Here is a 13479-nt window from a genome sequence, read left to right as displayed (position 1 = left end):
GGGCTCATACAGACAAATAAATCACATGGCAGCTAATGATTCCACAGATGGGAAGTAAGTTTTAAAAGGTATGGGGCAATCAATATCCAGCCATCTTTAGGCTATCCCAGACAGCCTAATTAATCTTGTCATATCAACTTTGCAGTCATCTTTATTTATTTCTATTTCTGACTGTTGAAAGTCATTTGTAAACCACAAATCAGAATAATGTTTTTAAGATTTCATTATGATTATAGTATAATAGCCTATTAAGAAAGGAAAAGGTACAGTACCTCCAAAGATGGGGTTCAATTTATTCCTGTAGGATTTTATTAATAGCCTAAGTGACTGACTGCATTTCCATTAACCAGAGCCTCTTACTAGAAACTCCAATAAAACATTCCTTGAGATGACCACCTTCACACCAAATTTCTGCCCAAAGCAAATTTAAACTATAATCACTTCTTTAAAAAAAAAAAAAAAAAAACACAACAAAACAAATGACCTTTAATGAAAGAAAAGGTTTGTAACTGTAGTAACTCAGGTAGCAGTAAAGTTAAATAATTACATTGTAATGCTCATTTTTTTGAATATCATTATATTTGAAAACGATCAAAACCAAAAACTTTATAGAAAAAGCAACATGAAGAAATAGATTTGCACTATACACCGTCTGTAAACAACATCACGGCAGAGAACAGAAGCAAATATAATTAAAAACTAGCTGACTGATGAACTTTAATGTATCTGTTGTAAACACTGTTTTTTAAAGACTACAAAGATAAACCTTGAATTGCAATCTCACTAACAGAACTGCAAGTAACTGCTGTTATCTGTTTCCATGTACTACTGCAAGCCTGATTTTACCTTGTTTGCAATACTTGTGATGAATGACTTGATGTCCAGATTAGTTGGGCAACTCTTCTGACACGGGGCATCTGCACACTTCAAGCATCTACAGGAATAAAACAAAATGTGTCAAGAAGACATGGAATACAAATGCTGCCAATAGCGTAAGGTTTTCAAGTTAGCATGGCAGAAGATAAGCCACAAAGGAATAATACAGAGCATTTTCATAACATTTCTACTGGAAACCTCAAAGCACTACATGATCATTATTGACTTGCATTCAACATTGGTTATGTTCTGTTGACTCCACTTTACCTGCTGTAAACCTAGTGACACCAGTAGTGTCAAAAATGAGAACTGCAGCAGCATTTGATGTACCGTGGTCCTGGATGGAGCAGAAAGATAAGTTTAATCTTTTTAATAGGCCCTTCCAAAACTGGAAAGAAACATTTGTCACATGGCAACGAATGCAAGAAATGGAAAAGAGTAACATTCAAATGAAGAATCAGAGGTTCATGTTGTGCCTTAACTTATAGAGGCTGAAGTGGAATAATTGCTGCAGGTAAAAGTGTGTAGATGGGTTTGATGCAAGAGAGCTGTGTGGTACATGAGTCTGCACATACTTGTCAGGAACTGTGTGGCTGACATATCCCATTTAAGATCTACCACTCAGGAGGAAAAGCAAATAGATTTTGACTCACTGGACTTCATGCCTTTATACAATCTGAGAGCATTCTATTCCTGCACCATAGCAATAATTTTTTGTGAGACATTATCATAATAACTTTGTTTTTGAAGTCAAAGAACTCTGAATGTTACAGAGCAATATATAACAAATGGATTGTAAAAACAAAGCATAGATTTAAAGATGCTGTAAAGAGATTGCCTAGTAAAACTCCAAAGAGGCAGTCTGTGTGGGAGTGAAAGAGCTAGTGAAATGTATTCCATACAGATTCTAGCACAGATAACATTAAAATAAATATATTTTTAGTAATAATATTGATTTGGTATGAGCTGCATATAACATGGTTACTAATAGGAATGTGAACCATTTATTTGATTTGCTTGTTCACAGATTGATTCTATGAGAAATCATAAGACGGTTGAAATTATTTTCATTATACATAAAAAAAATGTTTTGATTTCTGATATGTCAAAAGCATGCTTCAGCTTTTCTGACTTGGCATATGCTGATATACATGCTTTGTGCTACAATATTCTGTAAGCTGCACTGCTTTTTCTATTTTTAATCAACTCTCATTTATATAGGAGTTTCATTCTGCAATATTATAAATTAGAGAAATATGATTAAAGTAATTATAAGCTATATAAATAAATATATATATTAATATATATAAATATAATACAAACTATGTAAAATGAAGTGGGTAAAAGGCAGTAGTCTTTGAGGCTATACTGCAGGATGGTAACTGAAAAATTCTGTGTCCCAGTAAAATGACAGGAGGGATTTAAAAGCAGGCAGAATATAATTTCCCACGAACTGACTCAGAGCAGGCTTCTCACCACGGGGCAGTGCTCAGAGCACTACCTCCGAGCTGCCTACAGAGCTCTGCCTGGCTGTGTTCCCACCACTCAGCAAGGGTTTCAGGGGAAATCCCATCAATTTACTTCTCTTCTGGCAGCTATTATTTGCATATCATCTATCTGGACTTCTGTACGGCCTTTGACACGGTGTCGCACAACATCCTTCTCTCTAAATTGGAAAGATAAGGATTTTATGGGTGGGCTATTCAGTGGGTGAGGAACTGGCTGGATGGTCTCATCCAGAGGGTGGTGACCAACAGCTCAACGTCCAGATGGAGATCGGTGACAACTGGCCATCCTTCAGGGGTCCATACTGTGACCAGTGCTGTTTAATATCTTCATCAACGACACAGACAGCGGGACTGAGTGCACCCTCAGCAAGTCTGCCGATGACACCAAGCTGAGTGGTGTGGTCAACATGCCTGAGGGACGGGAGGCCATCCAGAGGGACCTGGACAAGCTTGAGAAGTGGGCCCCTGTAAACCTCATGAGGTTCAAAAGGCCAAGTGCAAGGTCCTGCCCCTGGGTTGAGGCAATCCCTGGTATCAACACAGGCTGGGGGATGAAGGGATTGAAAGCAGCCCAAAGGAGAAGGACTTTGGGGTACTGGTGGACAAAAAGCTGGACGTGATCTGGCACTGTGCACTCACAGCCCAGAAGGCCAACCGTGTCCTAGGCTACATCAAGGGAAATGTGGCCAGCAGGCTGACGGAGGTGATTCTCCCCCTCTACTCCGTTCTGGTGAAACCCAACCTGGAGTGCTGCATTTGGCTCTGGAGTCCTCAGCACAGGAAAGACATGGACCTGTTAGAGCAAGTCCAGAGGATGGACACAAAAATGATCAGAGGATTGGAGCACCTCTCCTATGAGGAAAGACTGAGAGTTGGGGTTGTTCTACCTGGAGAAGACAAGGCTTGGAGGAGACCTTATTGCAGCCTTTCAGTACTTAAAGGGCGCCTATGAGAAAGATGGGGACAATCTTTTTAGCAGGGCCTGTTGCAATAGGACAAGGAGTAATGATTTTAAACTGAAAGAGGGTAGAATAGATATAAGGAAGAAATTTTTTACAATGAGGGTGGTGAAACACTGGAATAGGTTGCCCAGAGAGGTGGTAGATGCCCCACCCCTGGAAACATTCAAGGTCAGGTTGGGTGGGGCTCTGAGCAACCTGACCTCACTGCAGGGGTGTTGGACTAGATGACCTTTAAAGGTCCCTTCCAACCCAAACTATTCTATGATTCCATATGTCTGATCACAGACCGAGAGCACAGTCCTGAGTATGCAGAAGAGATGTTGCGAAGCAAGGACAGTTTTAGTGCAGGAACCTACCATAAATGGAGGTTCTGAACGGATGGATGGTGGATAGCAAAAACTCAGAAGATAGATTGGAAAGCGACTGGTGCACACTCTCCTACACCATTATTGTAAGTACCTGCTGGCAGACACTGGGTCACGCTTTTTTTTGTGTTACCAACATTATCCATTAAAATGGAGTTATGTTGAAGAATGACAAAAAGTTACAGGACAGAGAAGTGGAGAAGTTTCAGATGAATGGGGAAAAAAGACTACAGAAAACAGGAAGACAGCCAAGCAGATACAAAGGGAAGAGGAGAGCTCCTGCACTCAAGGGGGATTCAGAAGTAGATGAGGAAAGAAGAATTATGGTCATGTAGAGAGCCAAAGAAGAAAAGAGAAAGATGAGTCATTGATGAATGGAATGATTTGGAGTCTATGTCCATATGATTCACTTCCTCTTAAGTGTCCGAAAATAACCTGGTCTGTAAGTGCCATTATTCTGCACTAGGGTAGGAGTTTTTTGTGTCTGAGGACTAACTTTCAACTCTGAGCATTTCTTCCTTTCAATAAAAAGATCCCTCCTTACTTCTCCTGTAGCTGCCAGCAGCAATGTCATATCTGCCTCTAATCCTGTAAAGTGTTTCTATGTAAAATCTGCTTCCTCTGGTCATCTTAACTTACAGACACAGAAGTCGTATCATTTTCTGTGGGTCTGCAGAAGGCTCACAGGACTCCCAGGTGACTGAAGAGGGAACAGTGATGATGTGGGAGTCTTTCCTTCTTTCTTCAGATATGAACTGGTATTGCCAATTTACGTGATACTGAATGTTTTGTTTCTTAGGGTTCCTATGCATTGCTAACAAGCTGGGCATTTCTCTTTCCAGTATTACATACCCAGGACCAGGATACCTGCTTATTTGCATAGTCTGTCTTCACTGACTTTTATACTGTTTCTGATGCCCTTTGTGTTCAGAGGCATTTCTTGGGGATTGTATCTGTTTCTCCTATAGTCTGAAATCACGTGTTCAAAGTTGATTCTAATCTAAGATTATTTTGTCTTCATTGTTACATTGCACATCACAACGGTGTTTTCAGCTTATTATGTGTCCCTTTTTCTGCTTCTTGACTTCAAATGAAAACAAATATTCCTCTAAGTATCATTTGTCTTCAGTACTCATCAAACCTTTATATCAACTGTTATTTTGTTTTGGTATTTAAACCTGGCAACAAAATCTCCCTGTTGCTTTATAAAAACTGTGAAATGTGATGAACAGGAAGACAAAATGCCATAGGATTTTTTGTTTGATCATTAGTTTTTGGGTGGTTTAGCTTTCTTTATAAAGAAAATAATATTAGCAAGTCTAGTTTTACAGCCGCCAGCAGTAGGTTCTCACCAATGGCTTTCCACTGCAGTAAAGGATCTTTACCCTGACATATTTTTAAATGAATGTATATAAATCCAAATCTCTGTTTAGGGTTGTTCTTCACCCTGTTTAAGTACAAGATCAACTGGGGAGAAGAAAGCCTAAATTCTGCAAGATTAGCCATAAGTAGTTAAGGGATTGAACCTCAAAAGAAAAACTTATCTGGTGCTCTTTGCTTCAGGCAATGGGCATTCAACTCGAGAATTAAGATTCATTTGGAAATTACAGATTTACTTCTTTCTTAAATGTGCCTTTCTTATTCCACTGTTTACCATCCCCAACTCAGGGTTTAGAGAGTGGTGCAAGAGACCTGGAACCAAGAAGAGCCTTGACATCAGCCTTGACATCTCCCGTGCACACTGGACTCAAGTTCTTTGGGTGGTATCAGCTCTACCATTCTCTCAAAATTAATTGACCAAAGCCTCAGAAAGATTATACAGAATATCACTGTGAGACCTGTGTAAAACTCTTACATGGGTATCTGGGCTATTTCTCTGAGTAGGGGATAAAGTTTTAGAAACTTCTACAAATAGTAGAGCTGGAAGCCTGTTTTCAAAATGAATGTTTAGGTCCTGCAGAAATCCACATAAATGGATTAGGATTTAATCTGCTTCTAAACCTCTGCCAACAGTAACCATGATAAATGTTATTTGGCCTGTTTTGTGATATATGAAAATTTGATAGGTTATCAGCAACGATCCATTGTGGAATATTACTCCAGATTATCTGGTTCACCTCCAGCCTTTCGGCATACACGTGATTGCACTTCAGGTAATATTATTGCCAGTTAGAGAGACAATTGTTCGCAGCAATTTTAGGTAACAATATAACAAAATTTCCCTTCTTTGTTTAGAAGCAAAACTGTGTTAAGAGCTGGTCTAGACTTAGAAATGAGACTATCTGTTGGTCAGATATTTTAGCTTGAAAATAAAATACTGGGTAATATTTCAACAATTAAACAATGAAATCTATTAATTGAAAATTACTCTTGGCTAACGCTTCCTTTTCTCTTTTTCTTCTGCACACAAAAGTGAGAACTAGTTTCTGGTATCATATTTTCCTAAGGGAAAGATTTTGGTACAGGAATTTCTTACTTTTTTATCCTTTCTTTTCCTTATTTGCTTTCTATTCCTTTTTATGCATAGACACACCTCGTGCATCTTTTTTCTCAACGGGTAGCATGTTTTCCAGAAATTTGCAAATTTCGTTTGTCTATTCCATTTCTCTTTTTTATTACATCAAAAAAAAACAACACTACTTTTGAAGTGCCTCTTCCTTTTATTGTCTTCAGATGCTTGTAATTCACTGCGCTCTGTTTTGTGTGATTTGGGGTTTCTTTTGTTGTGGTGGGTTTTTTTTGGTTTTTTGGGTTTTTTTTTATTAGTACCTGAGCTATTAGAGGTCAGTTGAATGAGTTTGTGTGTGTATATGCACAATTTTAGGTGCTTATTTTGCACTGACAAAATTGATAGGTACAAACCTGAGCGCTGATAATGTTGGGCTACTGCATAAGTATCCTTCGCATGCGTTATTTTGTGCCTGGAAAAGATTTACAAGCACGCTCACCTTAAACAATAAATAACTTTAGTGTTGCAACATTTAAAAATAAGAAGTTAAAGATTTTAAGTTCACTGGAGATACATATGTATAATTTAACACTGTTCAGTAAGAGATGTAAATTTTGAGCTTAGATGTGTGGAAACGTGAATTTCTGTCATTATATAGTCACAGGCATGTCTATAAAGCTATGCCAAATGATAATATTTGCATAAATATTTATATAAATATGCTATACTTGCATAGCATTTGTAGGGGGTTTATATCTAACAATTCACCATTTCACAATGAGACTGAGTTGAACCAACATCTAAGTGCTTCCAAAATGGGAAATATCATTCCTTTCCTTTGAGTTCCTCAAGTTGGGGTTTAGTGGTGCAAAGAGTATGGTGTTACCTTTTACATTGAAATCAACACACATATGAAATGAATACGGTATCTTTCAAGATTCAACATAGCCTATATGTTTCTAAAGGACATGCTGTTGCATGAAAAAATAGGGGGAAAATTGGTAATAGGGTGTTTTCTGATAGTTGGAGGGATTTTTCCTACATTTTTGCTAAGAATTGCTAATATGCTCTGAGATAATATAGGTCTGGCTTTGTCTAATGTTCTGTGGTTTTATGCAGTCCAGAATAATACGACCACTCAAAAATACGTCTGTTTCATTTTGTTATTTTGTGGTTTTCTTTAACAGCGAGCAGGTAGCTCTTCATTTAAATTTGGTAGGAGCTAGCCGGTAACTTAAGAAAAATTTAATCTAAATTTCTAGTTTGTTGTTTACATTCTTTTGAACTAAAACCATAGTAATGGAATAACCTTGTAAAATGAAAGGTGAGATTTCATAGGGTGGGGGGAGAGTTACAGAAAAAAGAAAGAAGTGTAATACTTAATGTTTCTTCATATAAGGACATGCATGGTAATTGTTGGTGTATTCTCTTAAGCATGGTATTTTGCCTGTGGTTTTTAAAAGGATCAATCACTCGCAGCAATTTATGTAATAACTTTCTGGTGGGCGATTCTCCCACTTTATTTATGCTTTTTGCCTGGTTCACCAGAATGCAATACCTTTGCTCCTTGGTACAGCAAATGCACTCTGTAATATCTATTATGGTATGGTCAAAGGATAATTTATTGTCAGATAGAAAAATAGGTCAACACTAATGTCACTTGATGATCAACCCCCCAAGTTTAATAAAACACCTCACCAGCACATATTCTGCACAGTGCTTGATGTTTTATTAGGACTACAGTACCTTACAGTACCTAGCTATAGCGGGAGTGTAATTACTGAGCTGTCAGGGTGATAAGTGGGATTAATGGCAGCCTGGTGCACTTTAGTCTGCAGAGTGCTCACAGAATCAGAAGATGGTATTATTATAAGAGAAAGTCTGGACTGGCATATTCATGGCACCCTCCCCTCCTCCCCAAAGCTCACATTCAAGTTTGCGTTACCCACCCCTCCAATAGCTGACATTTTCAACAGCTGTTATTTGTGAACCAGCTCAAAAATCAGAAGAGAAATAATTTGGTAAAGATGCTTGCTAGCCACAATGGGTAATCTGTACACTGCTTATCCTGCTAGGTGCCATTCTAGTCAGTTTTGACATGAGATTGTTCTATATATAATCCACAGAAATGTATTTTATGTTAAGTGCAATTCTTCTGGTCGTGGATACAGGTCTGTTGTATTTTAAAGAAAACCACATTCAGGAAAGCGAAGAGCAAAAAGTCATAATGGAATTGTTGCTTTTTTTAAAACTTGTGATTTTCCACTTCTGTTATTTCCTTACTGTCTACACAGGCAAAATGATCATCTGAGCCCTCATAATGGTGTATTTTGTCTAGTGTATCTCCTTTTTTTATAGCTTCTAGTACTAAAACTTTGCTTTCAATCTGCTTAGAATGCTAAGAGCATCCTCTTGACTTGGTGCTTTGGCCACATCAACGTTTTGAGGTCCCCACTGGCCTGCCTTTGCTTGTTAAGGCATTTGTAACATGTGCCTGTCAGTGGGTAGTGTTGGGCAGCAGCATATTTAACTGCCACAGCTTAATCTGCTGGTGCTCCCCTGCCAGCACCCTCTGACATCCTCACTAGTTGATCTAGTAACCCACTGTGGTGCTGAACCTCCATTTGGCTTTATCAGATTTCCCAGCTTTTTCAGCCTGTGAGACCTGTAGTCCTTTATATATTTCCTCTGGGACCTTTTCCCCATGACCCACTAGTTCTGTGAGAAAATCCAAAGAGCTGCTACCACATGTGCCTTCAAATCTTGCTGGTGCCATGGTGTTTGCAATACCCAGCTAGATAATAATGACTAGGAAGATGAAAGATTAATTAATGTTTTACTTAACTGGCTTTGCCTTCTCTCTTATTCCATTCTTAATCAAAAAAAAAGAAAAAAAAATAAAGCAATGTGTGTGATTGACAAAGGCCAGTTTTTCACTGCAGGTCTTTCAGGCATTTTGTTCCGTTTAATTTGCTCTTCATTTCTTAGTGTGTGTAGTCCATGGGCCTGTTGCAGCTTTTCTGTGTTTGAAAATATTCTGTCCCAGCCAGTTCCGCAGTGTTATCTATTACCAAGTAACAATAATCAAGGTGGACTCACGGGTTTTATGTTAGTTGTGCTCAGATAATACATAAAAAGTATATTTTATTTCATTTTCCATAGACTGTTAAAAGCACAATTCACATAAATTCTGTATGTTAGTGAAACAATATTGAAAGAACATCTGGAATAACTTAATGAATTTTGAGATAATTAGTACTGTGGCATTTGACCTATGATAATCATTGACATGTAAACCCAAAGTGTGTACAAAGACCTTTGTGTTTAATAGAGAACCATTTTACTTCTTCAGCTGCCTTTTTACCTTTTTTTTGTTAGGTTTGCTTATTGCAAATTGTATAGACTACCCTGAGGGCTTAATCCTTAGATGGGACTTGTGCAAGCAAGGAGACAGTAAAGTTATACCAAGAAATGCAGTCACAAAGGAAGTCAGACTTTAGCTCTAGATAATACAGAGACAGCAGCTACAAGTCTCAGCAAGATCAACCTATTTTCCACCAGCAGGAATTTGAGGTTATTCTCAAGCAGCAGTTACCACTTTGGGTGCTGTCTATCACAGAAAATTATCAAGGGAAATAGTACCTGATGTGCTCAGGAGACTCCTGGTCTTCTATTCATCTTTTCAGTTATTTCTTGTCCTTTATGTTGTGGCACCTCCCTAATGAACTTCAGTTGGTCCCTTTATTGATATCCTGTCCCAGACTAAGGCAGTGTTACTGTACATCTTCAAAAAGGTTGTATTTAAATTGCTGCATTTTTCCAATTCCCATGACCAACAAGCTAGTTATCGGTTTCAATTAGCTTTAAAAAGTCAATACATTGATTTGTCCACTGGCTTTAAAAGCTGACAAGTGGTCTTGGGATTTGGGTTGGATTTAAAAAAAACTAGTAAGTTTCTTACTTCCGCATATCTCTCTCTAATCTTTTTTTTTTAAAAAAAATCCTCTATAGAAGACTCAGCTATCTTAGCTTGCTGTGAACACTTCCAGCTAGGGTTAAGAAGTTTAAAACAATCCTATAAGAGCTCTGTACAAAACTATGGCGTTTACATAGTGTTATGGAATACACTGAATGTTATCAGATGTATTTAAACTGATAAGTCAACAAATGTGGTACTTGAATTTCTATTTTGAAATACTGTATTAGAATCAGAATTAAAGTTTAGGTACTGCAGTCGGCCCTTACATCTTATACCTATTCCATGGCCTAATTGCTCCCAACAAGCGCTTGGCTAAGAAGTTACCAATGCTCTCTGAAAAATTCTTTTGTAAACTCCTTCCAGCAGGACTTAGTACATAACTGGCCTAAAGATTGTTGCTTTGTACAATGAAAGAAAAGGTATTTGGGAATCTGAGTCTTAGTTATTTAAAATTAATGTAAGAGGAAATAAAGTTGAACTTAGCAATGTACAAAAGTACGGGATACATTTTCAGAACAAAAACTACTTATCTTGAGTTTAATTTTCAGCTTAATCTTTATACCCACACCACTGGCCAAACACATGAACGCTTGGGGAAAAGCAGGTGCTGCAGCTACTAAAGCCTGTACTAAAGGGACACCTTTACCTGTACATAGGAAATCCGTTCCATAACCTGGATAGCTATCCATTTTTCATACTTCATTCTTACAAAAAGAAAAACAGAAAAACCAGCCTGCACCTTCTGAGTAAAGGATATATCAGGCAGACCATTTCCTTCCATTCACTTCAGAACTGAAAGAACTTTTTTTTTTCTTATTTCAAATGCAAAAATTTCAAATACTACAGATGTAGAGCAATATTCATTCTAAGCATTGTTCCCTTTTTCTTGTTTCATATTAAGCATTACAAAATTGCTGTATTTTCAAAAGTATTAAACAACATTCAAAAGTCATTAAACTGTCCCAAAAAAACTAAGTGTAGTTAAAGTTTTTATTACTGTCAACAACATATTTTTATTTAAACCTTAGAAATTTTAGTTACAAAAAAAAGTAGTTACAAGCCAATTTACAGCCTCTCTGGAAACACTGCTTACATTTCACACTACGTATTAATTGATATTTTCTCAACACCATAGGAACACAACATAGTTTGTTGCTTATTATGTCAAACTTGATGGCATCCTGTATTATTCCAGTAGCGCAAAAGACACACAAGAAACACTCATGGATAAGACTTTGATACTACCCATTCAGAACTCCGATTGCGCTCTTTCAAGTCCTTGAAAGCAGCACTTTATCTGCCACAGCAACCACTTGCAGTTCAGCCACACCTAGCCTTATGGAGTTTTCTAAACGGGTACATTTATGGTCACCACAATAGTGATCCCTTTCACATAGGAGACAGCTGTTACATGATGTTCAATATCCTTTTAATCCTCTATAGACCTTAGACAGAAGGGTTGACAGAACTGACAGTTTTTATTATAGCTTGCCCTGTACACAATAATCTTCTTTCACCTGGACTATTCTCCCAGAAGTGTTATAGACTTTTTGACTTATATCAAGGATTATTTCTAGTCTTTTAAGGAGAGAATAAATTATTTTAATGTGGCATGGTTCTTACCCTGTGTAAATTACTTTTTCAAAATATGAAATAGCTGTTGTCTGTTTGTCTTAATGTCAATGAAGCTCCTCTGGGTTCACTTCAGGAAAAATACACCTTACAAGTTCAGTCACAGACATTTTTTCTCCCAAAATGCCTTCATTATCTATGCACATCTTACAAATAGCACTCTGTACTACACATCATTAACAACAGGAGCATTTATTTGTACTGTGAACATTTAATATATTTAATAATAACATATATAAACAATCTGTGATAAAGTATAATGTAGCTAAAATGCATGAATTGAAAATTTAAGAAAATGTTCTCAGTTAAAAAAACTACAAACCCAGAAGAAACCGATTTCCTCACTACAGCACCACAGAGGCTCTAATGATCAGACCAATAGTGCTAATGCTCATCTGTCTTGCAATTCAGGCATGCCAGCAATTCCACCACAATTAACGCAAGTGCGATTTAAACAAAGAACCTTTGTGGAGAAGTAATCTTGGAAAAGGCAGTAACAGTAGAACAAGCCAACATTTCCCTTATTTTTAGGATCTGAGTGCCAAAGAATTCTCTGGCTCTCTCTTTACCATCATCCTGCCATTTGCCCAGAGAACTGATCTCAAGTTGATCTAGAATCCAGTCACTTGCAAGGCAGGCTTCACTGCTCTCTGCACACAATGCACTCCCGCCATTTCCAAACCCATGATGGTATTAGCAAGGGGTAGGGCTGTGGGGTGGAGGGAAGAAAGAGGGTAAAAGACCAAGGAGGTTTGTGCAGGCTTTGCTGCTGGTGTCACCTGAACATTTGACCCTACATTGAGTGGAAGTAGACAAAAGAACAAATCACCTCACTGAACTCTGTATTCAAAATAAAAGTTTCACAAGTTTCAGTTTCCCTTGTTTTCAGACTTGTAGGAAAAAAAAAAACAAAACAAACCAAAACCACAAACCAAAACAAACAAACAAACAAACAAAAAACAACAACAAAAAAACCAAACCATTTTTGGCTGCTACTACAGTTTAGAACTCTAGAGAAAACTCAGAGATCAGTCACTTTTCCACTGTGAACCCAATAAAGATACTTCTTCCCATACAAGAGATAAGTTATTGACCCCAGTTGACCATCTTTTTCCAAATTTTAAAACTCATAGCCAGAGTACCCTTAGTAAAGCTCAGTCCTGCCAGATGGTGAACACTCTAGTTCATTATCAGGCTGCTTAACTGTGCTTTATTTTAATATGTGTAGTCCCCAGTTGGACTCAGTTAGACCTTTCATTTGCTTATAATGAAAGCCCTTAAGCAATTTTTTAAACCAACCTAATGCAAGTCTTCCAGAATTGAGATCCCAGCACCCAGACTAGTAGGAACAGCTCCAGTGTCGTCACCCTATTCCTCACCTTAAAATTTATGCAGCTACATATTTGAGAACCATGTGCCACTCCTCATGTCTTGAGGATCTACTGGAAACAGCAAGAATTCAGCAAAGAATTGCAAGACTTAATATTTTCTCTAGAAATTGTATGTGTACAATGACTGTCTTCCATCTTCTTTTGCAAATAAAGAGGTTTGTCTAAAACACCTTAATAAGTGACACTGTCACTTGTTAATAGGCTCAGCCATCAAGACTCAGAAAAAAGGAAATATGCTTGCTATTTTGGTTCTAATTTTCTAAGCTGCATATATTTATACATTTTTTAGGCATAGGAAAATAACATATCCTCGTTTA

The 13479-nt window shown here is 37.6% G+C and overlaps 1 protein-coding gene across 1 annotated transcript in view; it reads right to left on the bottom strand.

Moving 5' to 3' along the window:
- DPYD (dihydropyrimidine dehydrogenase) overlaps nucleotides 1-13479 on the bottom strand; it is a 344208-nt gene that overhangs the window by 263980 nt on the left and 66749 nt on the right. The window contains exon 4 of the mRNA XM_086463055.1: nucleotides 847-934. Coding sequence (XP_086319181.1) covers nucleotides 847-934 — 88 coding nt within the window. The remainder of the gene's footprint in view (nucleotides 1-846; nucleotides 935-13479) is intronic.

The sequence above is a fragment of the Leptosomus discolor genome, chromosome 3 (genome assembly GCF_034619465.1).
Source record: "Leptosomus discolor isolate bLepDis1 chromosome 3, bLepDis1.hap2, whole genome shotgun sequence".
Lineage (NCBI taxonomy): Eukaryota > Metazoa > Chordata > Aves > Leptosomiformes > Leptosomidae > Leptosomus > Leptosomus discolor.
Note: the sequence above shows the minus strand (reverse complement) of the source record. Positions and strands in the feature narration are given on the sequence as shown.